General features: G+C 41.7%; 1 protein-coding gene across 1 annotated transcript; it reads right to left on the bottom strand.

Moving 5' to 3' along the window:
• Positions 1–798: 798 nt before the first annotated feature.
• On the bottom strand, positions 799–26,423 carry LOC116037108 (carbohydrate sulfotransferase 11-like). Its single transcript, XM_031280902.2, has 3 exons — positions 25,927–26,423; positions 8,219–8,298; positions 799–2,267 (listed from the first exon to the last, which is right to left on the bottom strand). The coding sequence occupies exons 1-3, from the start codon at positions 26,018–26,020 to the stop codon at positions 1,422–1,424; spliced, it is 1,020 nt and encodes a 339-aa protein (XP_031136762.1). The 5' UTR covers positions 26,021–26,423; the 3' UTR covers positions 799–1,421.
• Between the last annotated feature and the right edge of the window lie 37 nt (positions 26,424–26,460).

Below are 26,460 nucleotides of genomic sequence, written 5' to 3' on the forward strand. Positions count from 1 at the left end.
AACCCAGGCATTGAAAACATTGTAAGTGTAAAGACAGTTTACTAAAAAGATGGTTTAGAAAGACTGTATCTTTCACGTATAAAGACGGGCACCATCTTGGGAAAACAGTCATGACCAGTTGAACGACAAAAGCCGTGCGACGTGAGCTGAACCGTCACTTGAAATCTCCCACGGTCCGTGGTTTCCCAATGGGTCGATAGGAATTACGTTTGTGAAATATAATTACATGGAAATGCATGAATTATATCTGTTCATTAAAATATATGCACGGCGTTCGAAATAGCGATTTCTTTTTACTTTACCCGTGCCCCGACGACTAGCGTTATAAGCATGTGTTATTAACCCCTAGGTTCATTTTGCGCCGGATTTGTCCTTTAACTGTTCATATGTTAGTCTGTGTTCCAGGTATTGAGAATACAGATATTTCTTTGTGCTATTTTTGTGAAAAAATGATTTAGTATGCACCACTCTCTGTATGGGACATTTTCAAATGTTTGATATGCACTTTTAGAAAGATGCTTGTCTTTCTGATCTGAAAATAGCATCCAAAGATGGTAATAGTCCTATTTTCACAGTGACACCAAGCTTGACTGGACTTTGCTCTCACATTTGTAAAAACTTCTAGATGACATCCTTGCAGCCACGATTTGTCATTGAAATAAAAGACTGTAATGTAAGGCGTGATCGCTGTATTCTGAAGGATATCTGTATAGCAGTGTGTCAAGTATCAGGGTTGCTGCCTTCAAAACTTCTACACATTAATAATATTCAATCCAACATTCAAACCAATAGACAGACTCTTGATGAAATGCATTTATTTGAAAACTGAGAGAAACTATATATCTATTTTGGTTTGTCTGACTTTGTAGTCAGCAATAACACAATAAATAAAAGACAATATCATTGTTACACAAAACTCTTCTACAGCACAAAAAAAAATAAACATAGTCACAGTTATAGTTGTCGTTGTCTGCCGGGGTCAAAAAAAGGCCCACGATCAGAGGCACATACGTTTGGAGACATTCGCTGTCTGATTTTAATACTTTCATTAAGCTACTGCAGGTTACATTTGTCGTGCAAATGACACTTTTTTTTCAGTTGAATGGTATTTCATACTTTCAAAGTCAGTGACCAACATCCACTGGATTACTGCTTACAGTAAAATATAATATGCCTTCTTTAGGCAACAACTGTCATCTTGTGATTAAACGCCCTCTCCTACGTGTATCCTCCACAGAGGTTCTTCAGTCTGTAAAAAATCATTTACTTTGGAGCTCTAATCAGGAGACATCTTCAACAGCATTTGCAATGTTCTGTAAAAAGGCCTCAAAAAAAAAAATACAAAGTGTACTTTTACAAGAGTCTAGGCTCCACATGTTTAAGTCAGGTCCGTGGATGAGTGATGTCCTAGGCTCACAGCCTCATCTAAACTTGAGGTAGGCTGGTATTGAGTAGTTGAAGAGCAGGAAGTCCATGCGATAGAGGTTGTACAGCTTCTTCTGGTAGAAGGGGCTAATGTTGTGGAAGAACTGAGCCGCCATGTCGCCTGTAGTCCTGGTGCTCTTGGATGAGGCGGGGAAGCTGACCTGGTCCTCCACCCCGGCCAGCTGTAGCACGTAGCGGGAGTCCTGCTCCAGCGTCTCGTATTTACCCACCACATCGTAGTGGATGAGGCAGGGGTGGCACAGAGAGTGCACGCGCTCCCAGTGCTCGTTGAATGGCTCTTCTCGCTGGGTTGCCGGGTCCACGAGGTAATACACAAACTCCTCGAAGGAGACGTCGTTTCCTTTCTCCAGAGCTTCGGGCTGTGGGTCCTGCCTGTGCCGCTGCACTATCTTTGTGCCGTATCGTTTATGAAAAGCAGTGTTGTAGCTCCGTGTGAATTTGTTGCGGTACGCAGACACCAGCCGCTCGAAGGGCTCGCGTACGAAGACGAACTTCAGGTAGGAGCGCAGGCGCTGGTTAATCTGTGAGGTGGAGTACTCTGACAGGGTGCGGAGGTTTCCTGGGATGTGGGCCTCGTTGGCAGGGATCGCCAGCGGGTCTCGGTGAGACCCGGCGGCGCCCGTCAGAACCATGAGCACCCGCTTCCAGTTGGTGCAGGCCACTTTGGGCACGTAGCAGTACAGCAAGCCGTGCTGGTCGTCCACGATGACGTGCTTCAGGTCCTCGGGGATGAGGACTCTGCGCTTGCGGGTGTAGGAGCGGCAGGCTTCTTCTAACACCTCCCGTCGACCCTGGTGGATCGCCTGTACTGCTGACTCAACCTACAGGGAAAGAATTAAGCAGAAAGAACTATGTATCAGTAAGAAAACCTGAAACTAGTCTACTTTTAAAAGGAAAATTCCACTCTAAACAACTTGGGTTGTAGTTTCATCGTTTTGGCCATTATTCATAGGGTTATAGTAAAACGGTACTCTCATGTTAACTGCTAAGAGAGAAAAATCCAAAATATTAATTTCCGTGCGAGACTATAACAACCACGCAAAACAGCATTAAAATAATACACAACACTAACACTGTTGCTAATGTGAGTGAACCTGATGTGCTTGTCAGTTCAGCCACAGTAGTGATCTCAGGCGAGTTGTAGAATGGCAAGGAAGGACATAATGCTTCTGAAAACTACTACAGCTGTTAAGCATTGCACCACAGATATCGTCTTTTTTATTCCATACATTCTGCTTCCTTTTAAAAACATGTGGCCCACATTTCCCACAATGCATCTCAACCGCTGACAGTTCAGTGGGAAATTCCGGTGTGTTATGCTAGTAGCAGCTAATGTAACATGAAGCCTCTAGCTTAAGCTAGAGATGAGGAGCGGGCCACAGAGGTCTGGATAGCTCTTTTTATTTTTTATACAGTTATTATTTTTATTTTCAAAATTGTACTTTTCTGCCCCACCCGACGCAGACTCAAGTGTCAATATTGTGGCAGTTTACCAGACTTCACTCAGCTCCCTTTTAGAGACGCTAAAGGCTATGTACACACTAGGGGTGCATGATATATCGACTTAATATCGTTATCGCGATATCACGGTGCGCAACATTATATTGAAAGTGTCGCAATAAGTATGCAATATTTTATTTATTTTGTGGAGCGCTGCGTCCCGTCCGTTGGCTGTGTGGCTTAGTTGTGTTTGATTTAGAGCTCGCTTGAAACGCTATAATGATCATGTTTCATTGGCCAGTTACCGTGCCACTAGCACATGTTAGTGCACGTCAGGGTCCACTACGTGACAAATCCTATGGAGCGTACCACGTGTGTGCATATTTCTACAGAGTGACAGTGTAAGTGAAGAAATAGATAGAGACAACAAAACGGAATGAATCATGAGTGCGTGATACTATCCCAAAAAAACCCTGTTGCAGTTAATACACCAGAGCTAGCCAAACAAGCCTCTCTAGCGAGTGTTTTTGCTAGTGGCACAAAGTACGACAAGAACTCGAAGAGACATACCAAAATCACCAGTGCTATAACGTACTATTTGGCCAAAGATATGATGCCCATCCACACAGTGGATAAAAAAAAGGCTTCAAGAAGCTTCTGAATGAAGTATACAAACGGTACCAAATCCCATCCCGCACCTATTTCTCACAGGTAACTATCCCACAACTTTATAAAAGGCGGTGCAGGCAGAGTTTGGAGTCAGATAGATTGAATATTTTTTATTCACGACCGACCTGTGGTCCAGCCGCACTACGGAGCCGTATCTAAGTCTCACTGTGCACTATATTGTTATGAATCTATGAATATTGTTACGATGCGTTTTCCCGTAACTTTTGTAATTTTACATACGTTTAAAAATATTGAAATGAATATCAATACTGTAATATTCATAATCGATATCGCAATATCACATTTTGTCAATATCGTGCAACCCTAGTACACACATTCACATATGCAGTAGTTAGGGCTGGCCAATAATTCAATATGATAATTTATCGTCTTTCAATGGAATCATATCGGGAAGAAATCATATATGGAGATATCGTGATATACAATTACTTTGTCTAAATTGATAATAACAAGCAAGCACATACCAACTCAGAAAATCTGTTGTGAAACATTCTGAGGGAATATCATTTGAAGAATTGCAGATTTGTTTTAACATCACACTATTTTTGTGCATGCATGTAAACATAGTCAGTATATAGCTGGGAAAAAAAAAAGATTTATTTTTTCTCCATAATTTCACTTGAAATTGGTTACCACATTATTGATGATTATCTAAAATGTCATTGTAAAAAAATATTTAGTGAAAGCACCAATTGTCAACCCTACAATATCGTCGCAATTTCGATATCGATGTATTTGGTCAAGAAAATGGTGATATCTGATTTTCTCCATATCGCCCAGCCCTAGCAGTAGCACTCAAGACTTGTAAACACACTGATCAAAAATCTGTGGAATATAAGCATTTGTGACCGGAGAAAAGCTCATGTCATGCTCATGTTTTCATGTCACTTTAAGTCAGCCCTTGGAGGCCCTACTGAAAAGAACAAACCGGAATGTATAACATAAAAGTTAGCTAAGTGGAGCAGATGTCCTGCATGTTTCCAAGACCTTGTAAGTTTTCTGAGAAAGTATACTAGATACTTCTCCTCTGGAGGTCTTAATCATGGTCCACCCCCTAACATCCCCCTAATACAATCATGGGTCAGCCAGTTCAGCTTGGCCTCCTCGTGGCACAAACGCCTTATTTACTCCTTTCATTTACTCAGACTGGCTCACCACTGCAGCGGTCGGAGGCTTGGATCCCTGAGTCTCTCCGTTTGACTCAGTGCCTGACATTTTGTGTGGCTCTGTGTTTACTGGCAGACACTGGATCATCAAGGATAAACCGGACTGGCCAAAGACTGTAGAGCCAACACTGACTCTTCTCTCAGCAGACGCTTACTATATGTTAACTGCTTTTCCACCTCAGACTTTAAACCCTTCATGTGAGTAATATGCATGATTCAGTACGGTTTTCTGAGGATATAAAAATAGCCACATGGATGCACCACAAGACAAACACGCCATTCAAAAAGAATACCAAAGTCTTCTTAAGTATGTTGAGTACTTACACATGTGTCAACTGTAGCGTGAAGCTGCAGATTTACTCGGTAACGAAATCCATTTTTCACGCTTTTCACCAAACCGAAGGCAATATAATCGTTGCAATATTCTTTGAAAACAATGTAAAGACATTGTTAAGAAATGTTTTATGCTGCCCAGCAGCAAAACCAAACAGCACACAGACAAAGTTAGCAATTAGCAAATAAACACTGCAGAGTATTTAGCAGCTCAAGAGTCAGATCTTTTTCAAATATTGGTCAGTGTTATATTTACAGCTTGTTCCGCTGCCCCAAAGTAGCCACAAAATATATTTTTTAAATCAATTAATGCAACTTTACATTTAATATCAGTGTAGTCTCGCTTTGCCAGACCCTCCTCCAAATCACGCTGGAGGAGAGTCTGGCTAGTCCACATAGCATTCGGGGATGGGAGGAAGACGTGCTCTGGTTTAGTGGCATTTCTTTAAACCAATCACAATCGTCTTGGCCGATGCTAAGCGCCGGAGAAAAGCTGCGACGCCGCTGCAAAATAGGCTCGGGAAGGAACTTGTTTTGGTGGAACGTGTACGTTCAAAAGTAGTTTTAGTCGTGCAACAGAAAACTCCGATTGGACAGATAGTCTAGCTAGCTGTCTGGATTTACCCTGCAGAGATATGAGGAGCAGTTAACCATAGTCCTCAGAAATCCACCAGTTTAAAATGCCAACACAAAGGAAGCCCAAGGTAACGGATATCCGGCCTAAATTAGTGAAATCTGGCGGATTTTCCAGCGGCAACGGAGCAATCCCGGAAGTGGAACGTCAAGGATATAGATTAATATCAATGTAGCAACTGATGTGTGAGATTTGAATCTGAATGGGATAGTATTGAGATAAAAAAAGATGTTTTAAATAAAACAAAACAGGTTTTATACAAAAATTATTTGGGGTATTTGGACGCGTTAGCTGGGTATCTTAAAGGTGCCAATCACTATTTAATTACATTTTCTCGGGTGCCTGGATAGCTCAGTTGGTAGAGCGGGCGCCCATATATAGAGGTTTACTCGTCAATGCAGCGGGCCCGGGTTCGACTCCGACCTGCGGCCCTTTGCTGCATGTCATTCTCCCCCCTCTCTCCCCTTTCATGTCTTCTGCTGTCCTGTCAAAATAACGGCTGAAAATGCCCAAAGAATAATCTTTAATAACATTTTCTCAACTGCACGTGATGCTAGTCTGCAGACTGCAGGCCGTTATCTTCCATTTCCATCACTTAGTCTTTCACTTCATTACCTGCTGCTCGTCAGAACAATGCAACATGCATGAGCAAAGAAACACAAAAGCATTCACATATTGTATTTACATATGTAAAATACAAAAGCGTACGAATCCTAGTCGCTGCCCGTTCGCAGCTTCCTGCCACTGAGGAAGGGTTTAAGTGGAAAGAAGTCAAATATCACAAGCAATTAAAAGTAAATGATGTCTGCTGGAGCTGGTTTGTTTTCTGGCGTGTACACCTTCCTTCTACTCACAGGGAGATTTAACTGGAAACAGCTGTTACAGAGCTGTACAGCACGGTGCTCTATGGCTATATAGAGAGAGATCAATGAGAGAGATAAAACGACTATTTAGAGCCTCGTCTGTTAGAGAAAGTCTTTAAATCCTTTCATTTTAAAAAGCAAAATTATAAAAAATGTAACCACAACAGTCATTTTGTGTGGAAAAGCTATTTTTATTTATTTATTTAACCCTCCTGTTGTCCTCGGGTCAAATTTTACCCGTTTACAAAAACTTTCTATATCAGAACTATGACAAAAGAACGTTGAAAAAAGTGACAAATGTTGGAAAAGCTACAAAAACGCAGGAAAAAAAAACAACTTTATTTTTTAAACGCTGAAAAAAGTGACCAAACAAATTGGAAAGAAAGTGACAAAAAAATTTGAATATAATCAACAAAAATGTGGAGAAAAGTGTAGAAATGTTGAAATTTCGACCCAGAAAAACACAAAGTTGCATGGTTGACGGGAAGACAACACAAGGCTTAAAGGCAGGTTGAGTTATCTGTGGATCGTATGAGACTGCCCCTCTTTCTTAAAGAAAAACAAGACTAAAAGGCGCCAGTACTCTTTGGGTCTCATCGAATGCACCTCCTAAATTACTGAGCTCTTAATTGTCTTGACAGTGCCTGTACAAACCCATAAAACCTCCGAAATAAATGTCACTGGTATAATTCAACAAAGATGGCTGACCTTTTTTTTTCTTCTGCTGGATAAAGCAACATCAAAGCAACTGTACTTGACATGGAAATGTATCACAGAGGTCAGGGATGATTTGTGTGAGGCGAGTCGAGCAGGTAAGACACCATAAGATGGGTTTATAAGGGCTGGTGCAAAACAGATGTTTTTAATAGGATTGGATTCAAGATGCTGATGTCTGTTTACTCCTACTCAGGTTCACGTGGACACGCCGACAGTTTTGTTGTCATTACTTAGAATTCCTCATGGGGGCGACAGAAACTACGCACTATAGCTTTAAAGGTGCTGTACTGAAAACACCGTGGTCTGGGATTGCCTCCACACGGCTCTCAAAGACTGTTCCCCAGCTCGTCAAATACCGACTCCTGGCCCTCGGCGTCAGATACCGACACACAAGGCACTCACATGCACTAACATGCACGTGCGGCCGGAGCAGCTATCAAAACGAAGATCAGAGAAGCTCAGATTACACCACACACAGAGGGAGAGTGACTTCGTTCTCTGCTCCGGATGCCATTACTCCACTATATCTTTATGTGGAAAATAGTTGTTTACTGCTCTATTAATGTTCTGAATATCGACTACAGCCCCTTTAACGTAAGACTTAGCCAAGCTTGCTTGTGGTAACCGCTGTGTGCCAGTTACTGTTTGGGCCTTTCCGAGCTGTTTCTGTCCTTACATACCAGGCATCAGTGCCAGGAACACACAATGAATCAGGATCATACATTGTTCATCCATCATTACCTTTGCAGAGAGGGCTTGAATTCAATCAGAGCTCAAATTAAGTTTGCATTCTAAATTATGTATTCATTTTCCTAAAGAATGCATGAGTAAGCCTGAGAAAATATTTATGAATATTTGTACAGAAAGAGTTCAACTAGGGCTTAATAAGGCGTTATACTGCAGACTGTTTGTGGTAAGACAGGACTGACCTGGTCACCATCATAAAGTGTCTGTAGAGGACTCCTCCTCGACTTGTGCCCACTGCTTCCTTCACCGACTGGCTCCGAGGCTGAGGAAACAGAACACATCTGTCATGAAATCTGACTGAAAGAGCTTCCAAAACAAAACTGCGTTAAGTTAAAGCAACAATCAGACATAATGAAATGGCCCATAATGGTGCATTATGAAACTATAGCACTCACTGTATTCAACTTAACAATGCAGTCCACAAAGAACAACAAAAAAACAAGTAAAAGAATAGAAGTTGGAAGACAAGAAAATAAACAAACCAGCGCCATTGACCATCATACAAAATACTGTAAATAAAGTTTTTGGAATCATCTTACAGTGATACTCGACCAAAATAGCCAACATGCCCTGTACATTTAAAAGATGGCTGTAAAAAACATACACCTATTAATAATAAACCCAACAGGGTCACATGTGACGACTGGTTATGCTACTTTATTCCCCATACAATGCATATCATGATTGGAATCCAAGTGACATGAATCCAAACTGACCACAGCCTCTGTTCTTTGTGAAGGACAAAAACCTGCTTTTAATCCACCTTTAAGTTCATAGGCAGTAGGCCTGGGACCATATGCCTTTGTCCCGATTTGATTCTTTCACGATACATGGCTGCCGATTCGATTTGTTTTGCGATTTTCCTTTATTGCGATTCTAGAAGTATTGCAATTTTCTTTTCCTTCTTTAACAAAAACAGAAGTTGAATAATACACTTCCAGAGTCAATATATCATGGGACATTTCTAAAAACTAATAGTTTGATAAGAAACAGTCTGACATGTATTTCATTTGTTAAGAAGAACATAACATGGTTATGTTTTCGCTCGGTTTTGCTGGAAACGGATATGACGTAGTCGCCGTCGGCGGTACCGTATAAACACAAAATATTTAGGTCAATCATTGGTTTGAAAAAGACGGAAAACAATCACGATTCTAGGGAAAAGAATTCTAAAATGGTCACACAAAAAAAAAAAAAAAAATCACGATACGATTTTCGATCCCCCCCCCCCACCCCTAATAGGCAGCAAAGATAGATAATGTGTGGTGTACCGTAAACATTTTTAGATGTAAACAAGTAGAAACTAGGGATGCAACTAACGATTATTTTTATTGTCGATGAATCTGTTGATTGTCATTTTCCATTTGTTTACTGTCAGAGGAGTGAAGAAATGAGAAAATATTCACATTTAGGGAGCTGGAATCAGAGAATTTTTGAAAAATGACTCAAACCGATTAATCGAAAATCAAAAGTTAGGCAATAAATGTATTTGTAATTTGATAGTTGACAACTAATCGATTAATCTTTGCAGCTCTAGTAGAAACATACTGTAGAGAGCAAACTGCAAGTAACACAGATGAAACCATTTTGTATGGGAACTATAATGAGAATTGTATAGGTTTGTTATTGCCACAGTTGTATCTGCTCCAGTGCTCATATAATTGTAGATTTAAAAAAAAAAAAAGGCTTTGGCAGTCCTTCAATTTTCTATATTTAAAAAGTTACTTTTGTCAGACTCTTGGGGAGAAAGAGAAGCCAAAGTTTCTAGATAAGGTCTGGGTATGTTGGGAAGCATTGCTGGATGAGCGCTCACACCAGTATCGGATTACACAGCTTCACCGGGTCGGAGCCACAGTACACAGTTTCACTACCTAAACCTAGAAGTGCATTTGGGCAAACGTTATTAGTATGGCACTGCAGCTTTGTAATCAAATGCTGGGGAAACTTCACCCCAACTTAAACCAACTAAAGTTAGGCTCACCTTAAATGTCTCTTCCGTTCTTCACCTTAAATATAGTTTGAAACATGCCAACTTGTGACATGCTCTCTCTGAAATGTTGGCATCTACCAACAGTTTTTAAATTGCTTTCCATTATCTTAACTACCTTCGTCGACATTAATGGTTTGTAGTTGACTCCTGGAGAAAAAAATTGCAATGGTAATTCTGAAGAAATCACTTCTGTGTAGCATTTTATATTTAAGTAATAATTCAACATTTTAGGATACACGCTTATTTGCTTTTTTTTTAACCAAGAGTTTGATGAGAAGATCGATATGACTCTCATATGCATACATCAAATATGGAGGTACAGCCAGGAGAAGGAAGTTTATTACTTTTAATAAACAAGTCAGCTCTGTTGTTAAAGGTAGTTTTTATCAGCTTAGAACAGTAGCCAAGCTGAAATACTTTTTATCTGAGAATGATCTTGAAACAATCATTCATGCTTTTATTACCTCAGGTTTAGACTACTGCAACTCACTATACACAGGCCTAACCCAATATAATTTAAAACAGACTCCAGTTAGTCCAGAATGCTGCTGCAAGCTGCTGGAACCAAAAAGTATGATCACATAACTCCCGTTTTAGCTGAGCTTCTTTGGTTGCCAGTGAAATTCAGAATACATTTTAAAGTTTTACTTTTTGTAGGAGCGCTACCGCAGGTCCTTCATTCCGGTTGTCACCTCCAACTGTGCAATATTTCATTTCTATTCATCATTATCTTACTCATCTGTATATCTCTGTTTATATACTGTCTGTTTATATAAGGTTGTTAATTGTGTAAATACGGTTGTTTTTATTACTATTATAACTAATTCTATTTTTCCATTTCCTATAGTTTATGTATATTTTTCTCCTATGTCTACTTAATGTGTATTTGTGTTATTCTGCTGTGTGTACATTTTTCTTTTGAGCTGCTGTAGCACAGAAATTTCCCCAGTGTGGGATTAATAAAGTCTATCTTATCTTATCTTAAAGCACTCCATGGTCAAGCCCCTCTGTATATTTCTGATCTCCTGTCCACTTACTCTGCCACCAGGTCACTCAGGTCCACAACCCAACAGCTCCTTGTCATCCCCCAGACACGCCTAAAAACCAGAGGAGACCGAGCCTTCTCTGTAGTAGCCACCAAACTCTGGAATTCCCTCCCACCCCATATCAAATCCTGTAACACAACTGCCAGTTTTAAGTCAAACCTGAAGACGCACTTTTACTCTCTTGCTTTTAATTCCCTTTAATTCCTTTTGTTCTATTGCTGTTTTATTCTACCTAACCCCTGGCGGATGGTATTTGCTAAGATGTGAGAGACAGGTTGGCTTATATTATTAGTCAAAAGATGAGAGGCTGCTTCCCTTCTTTCACCAACTTCCTTCAGTAGTTTGCTTATTGTACAGAGACTGATGCCAAATTGCTAATGGGACCAAGATGTAAGAAATCATTTTACACATATGTGAGGATAATTATTTATCAAAGAATGGACAAAAGCACTGAGTTCTCTTAAAAGCTTGTTTACTTGCAAGTAGAGTCAGCTTTACAGCACTCACAGCATAAGTACAGAAAATGACTGACGATTGTTCACAACAGAGTCTTTTTAAAGGAGTTGGGAGTCAACTTAGTTATTCGGTTCATGCAAATCAGTAGCTTTTCTTCTTATCTCTGGTCAAGCCCTGCGTCTCCTCCACGTGTGCTCTGGCCTCAGGGTCATTCTGTGCTTTTCACAAGGTCAGTGGCTCCAGTGTTGCCTCTATGTTGATTTTACCTTGGCGGCCCGCCACGGTAAAATTTCTGCCGCCACGAATCAGAAATAGGGCAGACGCACAACAGGGTTTCCGCTATGTACACCGTGCACCGCCGCTCCTTCAGCGGTTTATGAAAAGTCAGAAAGTCATAATTACACGACTCTGCAGAGCCGTGTGCTCTACTGAACTCAAGCGAACTGTCACCTGCTCTCTCTCCCCTTTAGGGTGAGCAACTGGAACAGTGACAGGACGTCATCACTCGTGAAGTCATGGCAACCAAATAAACAACAGGGCGAGTACTACTTGTCACTCAATCTTAGGCAAAGTGACAAACAGCGACGAAAGCCGCGACATGAAATCCGCACTCACGCGGGTCCCGTGAAATATGACGGCTACAGTTTATTGGAAAATAGCATTGTGGACACTGAAGTTGATGAATTTACTGTTTATCAGACCCCAGATGAGACAAGAAGCTAACGTTAGCGAATGCTGCGGTGACTGTCCCTCTGCCTTTGACTCCCCGCTGCAGGAGACACTGACACGCTGTATTAACGTTACTGTTTAAAAAATGTTTTCCAGGTTAGTGGGGGTGCATACCGCTCCAAACCAACATGAAAAACGTAGCTAGTAATGTTCACTCAGCGTTTTGTTTTGTTGTTAAACTGTGTGTAAAATGAGCGGTGACGTTAAATCACCGGTTTCAGGTAACGGCACCCTACGGTACCGTCTATTTGCTGGATGGTTTCAAGGTAACGGTCGGTAGCTAACGTTAGCAGATAAGCCCGTTGACAGCGACGTTATTGTTCATATTTTGGCACAATGTTTCTGACCGTAGTAGCGGCCATAGTGACTGAAAGTGTGATGTGAGATGCTAAAAAGAAACTACACGCTGTTTTCAGGTAACGTTACTTTTTGTCGTTCGAACACCCCCCATAAAAAGTTCTTTCTAGAGGAAATACTGGACTCTCATGATTATCTCATGAGAAACAGAACACACACTTCATGCAAATAGTTTAACACTAAAATGAAGCAAAGATTATAGCAAGCATAACTTTTTTAACAACATACTAGAGCTTGCCTCAAGTCAAGAAATTTCCCAGGTTGGTCTGAAGAGTTAAAGAATTCAATAAGACTAAAGCTAAAGAACGTATAATCTAATAAAATTATCTGAAGGCAAGGTTGCCTGATTTGTGTTTTCATATCTTTATTAAAAGGTCCCATGGCATGAAAATGTCACTTTATGAGTTTTTTTTTTAACATTAATGTGAGTTCACCCAGCCTGCCTATGGTCCCCCAGTGGCCAGAAATGGTGATAGGTGTAAACCGAGCCCTGGGTATCCTGCTCTGCCTTTGAGAAAATGAAAGCTCAGATGGGCCGATCTGGAATCTTCCCTTTATGACGTCATAAGGAGAAAGGTTACCTCCCCTTTCTCTGATTTGCCCGCCCAGAGAATTTGGCCCGCCCATGAGAAAGAGAGAGACATCATGGCTTGAAAACAAGCAAAGTGGCAGTTGGTCAAGGCCACACCCTCCCCCCCCTCTCTCCTCCTCAAAAGCATTTAAAGCTACAGACACAGAAATGGCACATCCTAAGGAAAGCACATTGTGGGACTGGCTCTAGTGGCTGTAATTCTGCACCAAGCCTGAATTTCGGGAGTTATTATTAGTATTAGGGGACTACTAAGGTCTATATAAAAGCATCCAAAAAGCAGCATGTCATAGGACCTTTAAAGCAATCCTTTTCCAAATGAGGAAGTGATAATAGATAACCAAGTAAATACAAGACACTTATTCAGGAAATGATCTGACTCTGTCCTTCAGGTCTTTTGCTGCCACTGACTTTTCTTCTTCTGTTCTGTGTGCATTATTGAACACCCAAAGCCGATCGACATGTGACTCTGACTCTGGCATGGTATACTTTAGTACTTTAATATTTGGTTCGGCATGAAAATCCTGTGCTTGAGGCAAAATAATAGATACAAAAAAATCCTGAGCACGCCTTGCTGCATAAACAATAAAATAGAGTCAATATCTGCTGCCCTGAGGCTGTGAGTCGGGATTCAGCAAAACAAATCAATGCTGGGTCAAGCAACAACAAACTGGTTTCAACTGCTCATTTCACAGATCGTATTATGCAGTGTCATCATTTAAACTCATGTAAAAGAAAAGTCCCTATAACTTCGGTATGTTTTTAATGCTTTCAAAAGAACCTTATTAAATAGCCCATAACCTCTCTGCACTATGCAGTCATTAAGCTCCAGAGTTACTTAGACAGCAATAACATTTGTAATCTGTATGCAACTGAATTTAAAAGTACATGGGACTTAATGCTAATTCGTGGCATTCATTCAAGAGCCCAATTACGTCAAGACATTGATGCATTGACACAATATTGAGACTAGAGGAAGACTGAGCTCTGTGTGTGTGTGTGTGTGTGTGTGTGTGTGTGTGCCTCTTTCCACACTGTGGTGTGATCAGGCCAGGCATGTGTGCCAAGCAGCTTATGAGCTGTAAACCCACTGACACACTCATGGTGGAGACAGCCAATGAGATATGTACAGTACTGAAGGTGTAGTCATGACCTCACTATGGAGGAATAAATGAGTATATGAAGGATACAACATAGATCTCATAAGTGAAATTTCATACCGAGTTGTCACTCAAGAGTACTGCCAACTACTTTCCATCCATCACAGTGGGCTTGGTGTAACTTGGTGTTATGTTATGGAAAACTCCAACAGCAAGATTAATCAGCACATTTTTGGTCCAAGAGTTTGGTGATGTGACAATGCTAACAAGGCTAGTGGGTGCTGCAGTAGCTGGAAAGCTAACTGCTGACATGCTACCCCTCTCGAGGCTTCTTCTTGTAGACCATTTTGTTTGATAAAAAGTTATTGAAAAGGGAAAATAAAGCTCTCCAAGCCATTGACTCCTGCCATAACTGTCTGCAAACCATTGCTCTATTGAGGAGCAGTTTATACCGACAGAGGAGATTAAATAACAGTGAATGCTGACACACAACTAATGAGATACAATAGCATACTGTATTTGGACTCTCCGGCTCTCTGTTCCCTCAAAGGCCATTACTGTCAAGATAGCTTGCTATTGCTCAATGGCACAAATTCGTGGGTCAAAATTTGTGGGGCTTTTTGTTGCTGTCTTAGTTGATTTTAAGGGGTTGCGGGTGGGCTAAAAGGAGGGCTTTATTCTTTACTCCGTGGCTGTCTTACTTTATGTTGTTTGTGCCCCTTGGAAATTCAATAAAGACATGTTAAAGGTTAAAAAAAAATAAAAAAATATGTGAGATTATCAGAAGTCTGCCAAAACATTTAAAAAGATTAAAAGAATTGTGGGGTACCAAAGTTGAACTCAACGCAAGTTGAACTTTGCACATATTAACATTGCCCCCATAAGCAAATCCACTATTAGCTGTGATTAAATTCTCTGCTCTGGCAATTTCACCGTTTGAAATGCTGGTGTGTTAAGGTCTTAATGTTAATCATTTACAGTGTGAATAAGATGCCAAATTCTGCCTTATTACTGGAATGGTCAGAGTCAGATATGCTGCTGGATGCTGCTGCCAAAGGAAGGTTTTGTCCTCTGCCTTGAGCTGCCTTGTGTTTCTAAACACATTATCACATCCTTATGGAAACTACCAGTTATTCAGGAACACATTTCCAATATGACCACTCCCAAAGCCTTCTTACCCCTCTTAAATGAAACACCGGTCAGCAGAGGTAAAGTCTGAAATCATTTTGGAACTGAGAATACCTGGCAGACTGAGTGTTTCAGCAACAAGCTGAGATAGCACATTAACTGGGCTGAAAGAGTGCCTTGTGTGTCATCACTCGCCTGCTAATGTGGCATTAATCAGCAAGCGAGAAAATTTATTATCCACATCTTGTTATGAAGTATTTAACAAAGAGCCAGATGAAAATATCAGGGAATTAACTGCTTCAATTCTTAAAGCTGAGAAGCTTCTAAACACAGAGAATGGGATACTGTGCATGGTGAAGAAGTTGGAGAAAAAAAAAGGTCACATTGTATGCCCTACAGGCCTGGCGGGCTGCCGGGTCAACAGGAACCCCCGTCAGGCCGGACATTTCTTTTTTAAATGCCAAAAATAAATGGCAAATATCCAGGGTTTCACTATATACTCACTCTGCAGCGGTGCAGTGCCGTGAACTGCAGCGACGCACCGCCGTGAGTCCATGGACTGACCATGTGATGAAATGACCATGATAAGGTGCTGTGGTAGAGTGTGTGCAATGGTGGTAGTGCAAAAGTGAACAGTGCAGGGATTGAACAGTGCAATAGCTTATTATTAAATATTAACTATGAAAAAACAAGAATGTAAACCTAATAGAATTAGAACTGCTTGACAGAAAAGAAATAATATACTTTAAGAACAATATACAACAGTGAATAAGTTGTAAGATGTATATGTTATGACCAGAGTCCAGATTGTGTAGGAGGGCTAATATATCCTATAAGACAGTCATGTGTACAGCAGACAGAGTGATATAATGGTAGGGGCTGAGAGAGACAGGCTCATGCTGAAAAGTCCATTTCTTCCCTCCCCCTTTGTGTGGTATTGAAGAGTTGGATGGCCCTGGGGACAAAGGAGCTCCTCAACCTGTCTGTTGAGCATGACAGTGACAGAAGTCTGCCACTGAACATGTTCCTCTGTTTAAAGAACGTGCTGTGTAGTGGGTGGCGGTCATTGTCCATGGTCGCCAGCATCCCACTCATGGTCCGTTTCTCTGCAGTTGTTGTGAGTGACTCCAGCTCAATGCCAACAACGGACCCAGCTTTCCTTACCAGCCTGTTCAGTCGCCCAGCGTCTCTCTTCTTAATGCTGCCTCCCCAGCACACCACAGCATAAAACAGGACACTGGCAATGACTGACTGGTAAAACATCCAGAGGAGCTTACTGCAGACATTGAATGAACGCAGCCTCCTCAAGAAGTAAAGCCAACTCTGCCCTTTCCGATACAGCGCATCTGTGTTGGCTGACCAGTCCAGTTTGTTGTCCATGTGTACCCCCAGGTACTTATATGTGCTGACCACCTCCACATTGACCCCTTCAATGGAGACTGGTGGCATATGTGGCTTAGATCTCCTGAAATTCACCACCAACTCCTTGGTCTTTGTTGCGTTCAGCTGCAGATGGTTGAGCCTGCACCATTGCACAAAGCCATCCACCAGGTTCCTGTACTCGTCCTCCTGTCCATCCCTGATACACCCAACAATTGCAGTGTCTTCCGAAAACTTCTGCATGTGGCATGACTCAGAGTTGTGGCTGAAGTCAGAAGTGTACAGGGTGAACAGGAACGGTGAAAGTACAGTCCCCTGAGGCGCTCCGGTGCTGCAGATCTCAGTCTCTGAGAAACAGTCCTTCAGCCTGACGAACTGTGGTCTCTCCGTCAGGTAGTCTGTTATCCAGGATACCAGATGAGCATCAACCCCCATCTGCACAAGCTTGTCTCTCAATCTGACAGGCTGAATGGTGTTAAAAGCGCTAGAGAAATCAAAGAACATGATTCTCACAGCACTTTTCCCCTTGTCCAAATGAAGTGTCTCCAAAAGTGAAAAAAAATCTACAAAAGACACACACAACTTCTAAAGCTATGGGCTCAAACCATGTGCTATTCTAACCAAACACTGTCTCAGCTGTTAGCTCAAATTCCTCTAGAAGGAGATTCACCAACCCCACCTAAGGCCTTCCAAAGGAAGGAGTGGTTCTGTTGGTTTAACCCTGTCTAGACCCAAATCTGCAGCATTCCTCATAATTTGCACAAAACCAAGGGCTTCGGAAATGCAAAATATAGAAAGGCTGATGTGTGTTCCTCCTGTCCCGGCCATAAACGGAGCTCTGTGTTTAGGTCCCACTGGGAAAACTGGGGGCCCCTCCCCCCTCTTTAGCCTCTCCTGCCAAAGAGCAGCTTTACTGAGAGCCACACTGTACAAGGGAAAGCCTGATCCTTTTAGGCCACAAATGTGTGTGTAAAGGGTGTAAGTGCAAAGGCATGAGGGAGGTGTAGTGTCTGTTCATTGAGTCTTAGAAGAATGCATGCAGATGTGAGATATTAATCTTTCTGATCCTGTTCAGAGGCAAAGGAAATGGTAGTTGGTTAAGTTTGGTATCCAGTAGTGATAGACCGATTTTATCGCCCAGCCGATATATCGGGCCGATATATGCGTTTTTACGTGTATCGGCATCGGCCAATATGTGGCTGCTGCGTTCGCCGATGCAGACCATGCACTGCCCCTCCCTCACTAGCAGAGTGCTGGTGGTCTTAAATTACAAATCAAGCACTTTATTTCAATGGTTTCTTTTCAGGTTTATTGTTTTCTTAAATTATTTAAATGTGTTGACAAAGGACATTTTGTGATGACCTGGTTATATCTGTCTTATAATATGTCAGCAAGCAATGCATCATCAAGGCTGTGTTGTAGATGTTGATGAAAGCCTTTGACCCTTGCACAGTTAACCATATGCAGTGCACCCATCCATACGATGCACATTGCACACATAATTTGGGTGATATGAATATAAGATGATTGCAGAAGTGACACTGATCTGTGTTTTTGTTTATTATTTTTAAAGAAATGGCAGAGCCGATTCCAAAAACAAATCCAGTGTGGCGGGGTTTACATTTTTATGATGTAAATTGAGGGAGCAAAAGCAGTATCGGCTCCAAATACCGGCTCAAGAAAATCGGCAGCCCTTATCGGTCATCGGCTAAGGCTGATGAAAAAAAAAAAACGCTATCGGCATCAGCACTAAAAAATCCATATCGGTCGATCCCTAGTATCCAGTTGCATGTTCCAGCATACCTTCATTTAATAGTTGCAAGTGCAATAATCTTATCTGCAAACTAACAGGGTGAGGATAAAAAATAACTGAAAGAAAAGACAAAGACAAACTGACATATGCTGCATCTGTTGGATAAGCAGATGTCACAAGCTGTCTCTTTTTGAATCCTCTCCAAAGTATAAATCATCAACTGGAGGGTTGACTGCCTCCCTAACTAAGAGCTCTACACTCTGTCAAGTGCCTGTCATGGGCCATAAACACCTGTCCGTTTTTGGAACTTCCCATTTTTGTTAACTAAAAACTGGACATTAAAACGGACTTCACCCTGCCAGCCCTCTAGTACAAAGTCTGTGAAATGTCTGATTGAACCCACGTGTCATTCGTTTACAAGCACTGAGTGCGAGAAAAATTTAAATTTAAATTGAATTGAGTGTCTGGTCATTGCACGAAGCTGGTCATTGTCCGGAGAATTCACAGGGAGCGAGTGGGCATGTTGATGACGTTTCTATCATGCAACTGGCGCGAAACCAGAAGAAAAAAATAAAAAATAAAAATAAAATCTAACTGGAGAGACGACGAGATGGGGGAACTTATCTAAATTTCAAGAAATTCAAGGAATGGCAAGAGACTCTTTTTTAAAATGTATTATTTTCTTTTTTACCGTTTCAAAATGACAGCCTTCACATCGTGGCTACGAGTGTGTGTCTTTCCTCACCCTAACCACACAGCACCAGTAGACTTTAGTAAAACAATATAATTATGTAGAGTGGAGGTCCTATTGAGCAATAGCAACAAGTGAAAGAAAAAGAAAAAACTGCAAATCAAATCACTTGAGGATTTCAGCTCTGAAAGCAGATGGTCTTCATGAAAAAATAAATAAAAACATGCTCCAGGGTTCTTGCTGAATCATCGGCACCTGCAGCTCCGTGTCATGATATGCAGCTGGCTGGAGAACAGGTTGGAACAGCAGGGCCACCCTGACCTGTCATAAGATGCTGGCCTCGGATGGCTGAGGATCTGACAGAACTGATAACAACTGTCCCAAGTCTTCAAGAGCATTTAGGGACAAAGACTGATGTCTGAATTATGCCAAAAGAAGCCATGGAGTCTGAGAGGTGTTCCAATTAGGGCTGTCAAAATAACGCGTTCATTTCGATTAATTAATTTGAGAAAAAATAACGCGTTAAAAAATTAACGCAGATTAATCCATTCTATTATATATTGACGTTTGCATACAGACGAAAATGTGGTGCCACTGATATGTCTGCTCTTCTCTCTGATGCTCTGAAACAGACGATACAGGCAACATAAACACTGCTGCACGTGACGCTAGTTAACACTATACTCAACAGCAGCTAACATTAGCCTACCGCTAGCTAGTTAACACTACACTCAACAGCAGCTAACATTAGCCTACCGCTAGCTAGTTAACACTACACTCAACAGCAGCTAACGTTAGCCTACCGCTAGCTAGTTAACACTACACTCAACAGCAGCTAACATTAGCCTACCGCTAGCTAGTTAACACTACACTCAACAGCAGCTAACGTTAGCCTACCGCTAGCTAGTTAACACTACACTCAACAGCAGCTAACGTTAGCCTACCGCTAGCTAGTTAACACTACACTCAACAGCAGCTAACATTAACCTACCGCTAGCTAGTTAACACTACACTCAACAGCAGCTAACATTAGCCTACCGCTAGCTAGTTAACACTATACTCAACAGCAGCTAACGTTAGCCTACCGCTAGCTAGTAGCTGGATTAAACACGGTTAAAATGTTGACAGCTAACTCTAAACGGTGTAAAGTTTGACTGTGTTTTAATGTAGAGGATTCAACACCGGGATGTAACAATCTGCAGCTACCGTCGGAAAACCAACACAGACGGTGCGTTCAATGAAACTGGTAAACTACAGCTTCGTGGTGCATTTGAAGTTGTTGTAAATGTCCTTTTCCTATCTGGTTGTTGTTTTTGTCGTTCAACAGCAATTTACTAGTGAAATAAGTTATTGTTATTGCTATTGTACATTATTATTAAATCATTTAATTTTGAGCATATGGCCTTAGCAATAAACAAGCTGTTCTTTAATGTCACCGACTGTTGTTAAGTACCTTTTTTTTTCTTTTCTTTTTTTACTTTCTTAAAAAGTATCGGTTCAGGCACCGTTAATTATGTATGCGATTAATTTCGATTAATTAATCACAGAGTATGTAATTAATTAGATTACATTTTTTAATCGATTGACAGCCCTAGTTCCAATAAAACTGGAGTGCTGAACTGTTCATTTTTAAAACTCTTTTAGGGCCCTTAAGTCAAGCCCAGACAAGGAAGGTATGAGGCTGGGGGTACCTCTGCAGTACAGGGATAATGACAGTAAGTGTAAGTGTAATTAAATAGCAAAGACTAGGTACCTGATAACCATCAACTCACATCTGTAAATGTTACTGGGAACTTGTAAATCAGTGGGGGTGGACAGGAGAAGATCCTGACAACGCCATAAAACATACCACATTCCACAGAGCCATCTTCCTCCTCAATCCTTGTGTCTGTGTAAACTTTATATAGAAACCATAGCAGCCCTTGTAGTGACGCCACCATACATTGACAAGAATGCTCAATTCAAGGAGTCCTGTCATCTGGAACAGATCTCGTAATGAGGTGGATCACTCTATAACACTATCGAGATACATTGTCTTGAGTCAAGATAATGAATGAAACAAGTTGTTCTGTATTGGACACAAGTGAAGTTATGGGAATATCCGGGAAGGTGCTGACAGCGGAGACAGAAGAAACAGCTGTTAGTTAAATGATCGCTTCGTAAAAAACTTATTCAGCAAAGGCGTTTCCATATCCCGTTTAGCGAACCAACTCTTTTTCGACAAAGGCAAAAAATCACCTCAAGCGAGCATTAGAAAACGTTTCTGTACAACTGAGGACGTTTTATTACATTTTGCCGTTTCCATTCAGCTTTTCCAATGCAATACTTCAAAATGTGCATGAAAATGGGAGAATGTAAACAAGGCTAGTGTGTAAAGGCAGCTACACACCGGGCCGATAATCGGCTGTCGGACAGTCTGGCGAGGTCAGTGACTCGAGTCTGTTTGGTGTGTTCCGTGCCGTCGTCCGTCCGAGGAGCCGTCGGCCTTCATTTTGGCCGACCTGACGTGTTCAGTCGGAGACAGGGCAGTCGGGAAATGGCAAGCGTGATGACTGTGACTAAGCCTCTCAAAATCTGACGAAAATCTTTTAAACTGACCTTTGTTGATCTGAAATGAAGACAGATTCAGCAACTGCACGGACTATTTCTCGCTTAAAATGTTTTCAGAAACACGTTTCAGTGAACTATTTTAGTCCAATATGAGATCGTATTCTGAATGAGTCGCCAGTAATGGCCGGTTGAAAAATCCAAAATCCGGAAGCAGCAGCCAGACCCACGTGACGTGTTCATCCAATCAGCTGCCGGTTTTCATACAGATTAGCGCCACCTGCTGTTATGGAGACGTATTACGTCTCGTCGCTTTGGTGTGTTCTGAGGCATTTTTTTGACCAACTCGGGGAAACTGATCGGCCCAACTGCCTTTTCTGCCAACGGTCGGCCGTCTGGTTGGTCTGTAACGGCCTTAACTCTGACTTAGCAGTGCATTCCTTTGTTATGGGGCTGCTCTCTTGCAGCTTTATATAGTCTTTGAACAAACAATATGACCTTTACCCCAGATGGAACAAGAGAGGGAAGGAGAAAGTGTTCTAAATGCAAATAGGACAGACTGGCTGCATATCTGAAACCTACTGATTTAAAGCTGACATGCAGCTTTAATGTTTGAAACATGAGATGCATTCTGTGTGTATTTGAGCCACTCAACACCAAAATACCGGAGGCAACCTCTTAGGTGCAAAATCCATCACCTTCAGATGTTTCACCATTCACTGATATAGCGCTGTTATACCTGCTTTTATCTATGCATGTGTTTACCCGTGATGGCCCCCACATGCAGTATCCTGTGCCTCTTCGGAGCAATGGTTGTGCATGTCCTCAGGAATTAACTAGACATCTCCGAAATGCAATGGAGAACAGTACACGGGCAGTACATCGGGATGTGAAGTGAAGTCCGCAGAAGACTAAACAAACAGTGGCTTCAAGTTTTAAAACGAAAGTAACAGAGGATATTGCCTTTCCCACGTTTGTTGATCTTAGTGTTAACGATAACCTCATGTGGCGCCATGTTTCGTTATGGTTGCTTTGTGCAAAATCAGAGGTTCTCAAGGGAGAAATTCAGGTGTCGGCCAGGGATGATTTGGCTCTAATGTGTCCCTGCTCACAGCGCAGCCACTTATCCTGCTGTATACCTTGGTAAAAAGCAAGTACTCTTAGGGCCAGGACATCCAAGCATTGGCGTAGAATTTAACTTAAAAGTGAACTTCAACATGAGAATTTGTTCCGTCGGCCAACTGCTATCCATTTCGACAAAGCGGACCTTTGAAGGAAATGAGAACCGGAGAGTCCATAATGGAGGAAGCTATCATATTAGCTGTGGGTGTCGCAGCATCTAATTTTTCAAAATCCTGCTCTGCTGGGATATAAACCGCTCCACAAAATACAGTATGTGGCACAGTTTGCAGAAAGTTATAGGTTTTCCTAAAGCAAATTTTTTTGGAGCAGCGGACACAAGCCGAAACACAACACTGACATATGATCCAGCAGTTACGGCGCTACATTATCATTCATTTGGAGCCGTGTTTGGCGTGTCTACACAGGAGAAGTTTCTGCTTGCGCTACACCTCCTGAGTCGACACGGTCTAAGTTCAACACTCACTCTGCTTTTAGCTCCGTTTTGGTCTCCAGTCACTCCTGAGGGAAATATCTGACTCTCTAACCGCTAAATGCTGCACTATATTCACAAGCTAGCCATACTGTAAATGACGATGTTACCAAGCTTTCAGCACGGCTTATTTTGCGAGGACATGCAAATGAATGCACTCACACTTTCTGGTGGGAATGTTCTGGTGCAACATGGACCTTTTTACAACAAACACTTTAACTTGTCATAGCAGGAAAAGCACAGGTGTGACTGATAACGTTAACGATCAAATGTCCATTAAGCCATGATACCAGTGAGCCAGCATGCTCATTCGGGCCTGAATGCAATGCAGCCATTGATAATGCCATTAATGACACCTTCAAATATTGACAACAGCAGGCCAAGTTGGGATATTTCCAGCCCTGATACAATAGAGTTTAATATAAGCATGTTAATTTGTGATCTAAAACGTTTAATGTTTCTCCATCAAAATCAAAGAAAGTGATGTGCTAAAGAATTATTTAAAGGGGAACTATGCAGCTTTTTTAGCTTAATTTACCTTAACTGAACAGCTTCGGAGTCATTGGAATGGTTATATGACTTTTTTTCGGGTTGAATGGTGGTCGTCTCGCGTCTATTTGTCCATTGTTTATTTCTAAAGAAACACGACAATGTATAAAAGGCTCCATTACCTTGTACCTCACGTTATGGCTCCGTAGCAGACGTTTTTATAAAAATAGGCTAAATGATTGTGTCATAACCACGCGACTTACTGTCACATAGTAGAGAAATTACCGTATAGTACAGGAGAAGCTCACAGGCAGTTTGGACTTCCATTAGCTGTTTAAGTCGAATTACTAATGTTAACTAGCATTTTAGTTAGCAATAATTAGCCTGTGCCTATGTTATCTCCTTACATATACCTACGCTCTCCGTCTCTGCTAGATTGGGAATGATTGAGATTTCTCTTGGCACAGCTACCAGAAGACTTCCAACTTTCAGACACGTTGCTCACGGCACATTTACGTCGTCTCTCTCAGTTGGAGATGCTGCAGCAGAGCAGTTGGCTGCTCAGTAACGCTCAGCCATCACCGGAAAAGTGCTTCTAATATCCTTCACTGGTCTCCGTCCAGAGCAACGGGATCTGTTGGTCCATTATATATATGTCAATGTTTAAAACGGAGGAGGATAATTCAGGCAGGCACATCAAACCAGCTACTGTTAATGAAACACCACTACAAAAAAAACTCCTGGAATGCCTCAAACATGACCGATGAACAGTGTACAACCATCCGAGGGATTCAAGGTTTTGATGTAACCTTGACACTTCCAATAGCCCCAAACATTTACCTTAGTGGTTTAACAGCACATTGAAATCCTTTTCAGAGGTATGCTAGGATGAAACCTGTCTCCACAAGAGGCTGGTCTCTCATAGATTCCTAATAACTCCAAACAGTCTTCGCCCCACGTCTCACATCACACATATCCAGAACTGACTGACCCCTCTCTTAAAAACCCAAACGCTCCTCACAGTATAGGCTATATACGATTTTTTTGGCCCATGATATAGCTTGGCATGTCTGAATGAGGCCATTGTATGTGGCAGAGAGGGACCTGGACAAGGTGGAAACAGATCTCAGAGAGGGCCAACTCAGCAACCAGCCAGCTGCAACCTCTTCCAGCCTTCCTCCACGTAGCAGAGGAAACACTCCACTAATCAGTTTGGTAATGAAATTGTTCCCCTACCAAGTAATGAAATTGTTCCCCTACCGATTTCCCCTGTGGTTCTCGGGGAAATCCAGACACAGGGTGGGAGTTTACAAGGATGAACATGATAGCATTATAACACCCACAGAAACACAGACACAGAAATCCCTTGATTATGATGTGAATGGCTTAAATACAGTACTTCTTAGACTTTATCTCAAGCACAATTGCAGATAATTACTATGCCTTACAGTACTATGACATGAATGTATTTGATTATTATTGTGACATGTGGACATACCATGAGTGAACCATATACAGAATGGGACCAACTAGCCTCATTAGCCAAATTTCTGTAATGTCTAAAATATTTTTTAAAGGAATGCAATGCTATGTATAAAAAGATATCCACTGAAGAAAAGAAAAATATGTAGGCATAGTAATAGCTACCGCATGGGACTTAGATTCTAGGAAATATTTTTTACAATTTTCAATTTGAGCTTGGCTGGGATATGTCTAGTAGTTCTTATACTGTATGTAGGCCTGTATGCTTCTACGTCCTGTTAATTCTAATTTTGTCTTGTTGTATTTAGTTGTGAATAGAGGGGCAATTTTAAACTTATTGGCAGAAGGGTTGGTGATAAACTGATACAATCAAGTGTAATATTTGACACACTACTGTAGTTTGATTCAAAACGTTTTTTTCTTTTCTACTGAGGAAAAAACGATTACAATTGAACATGTTTAAACAATATTTGTTGACTGAAGGTCCAAATGTGTATTTTCGGCTCAGTTGTAACGCTGATTAAGAAGACTTTCTGCTCACCTGGCTTCAGACTGCTGTTGAAGTAAAGAATGACCATAATGAAGCATCCCAGGCACAAGGCAAAACCCATCCGAGTCACTTTAGGTTTCCTCATCCTGAGTCTGTGGAAACGACCAAGAAGCCGAGCCCAATCCTGCCAGGGTTCATGCGAAAAACGAGCTGTTTTTGTTCTCTATCACCGATAAGAGCATCGATCCGGGGCTCGCTGACCTTTGCTGCTCCTTATCTTCCTGTACATCCTCGGGTGTCCAGTCTGGAAGTCGCAGCGGTGAAGAAGGTAGAAACAAACGAGCCAGGCTGCGCAGACTTCGCCGGTCTGCCGTCGCCTATCTTACAGTTAAGATAGGCGACGGTTCAGAGAAACCTGGAACCGGCTGCATTACTTTGTCAGTGTAGTCCGAGCAGGGGCCGGGGCGGTCTGTTTGTGTAAAGGGGGGTTAAGTCTTCCCAAACGTTTGGTTGACTTGTTAACCCTTTTCTCCCCAAACACAAGCGGCGACCTGAAAAACAAATCACGTTAGTAGCCTAGTCGAG

This window comes from Sander lucioperca, chromosome 6, assembly GCF_008315115.2.
Source record: "Sander lucioperca isolate FBNREF2018 chromosome 6, SLUC_FBN_1.2, whole genome shotgun sequence".
NCBI classification, from domain to species: Eukaryota; Metazoa; Chordata; class Actinopteri; order Perciformes; family Percidae; genus Sander; species Sander lucioperca.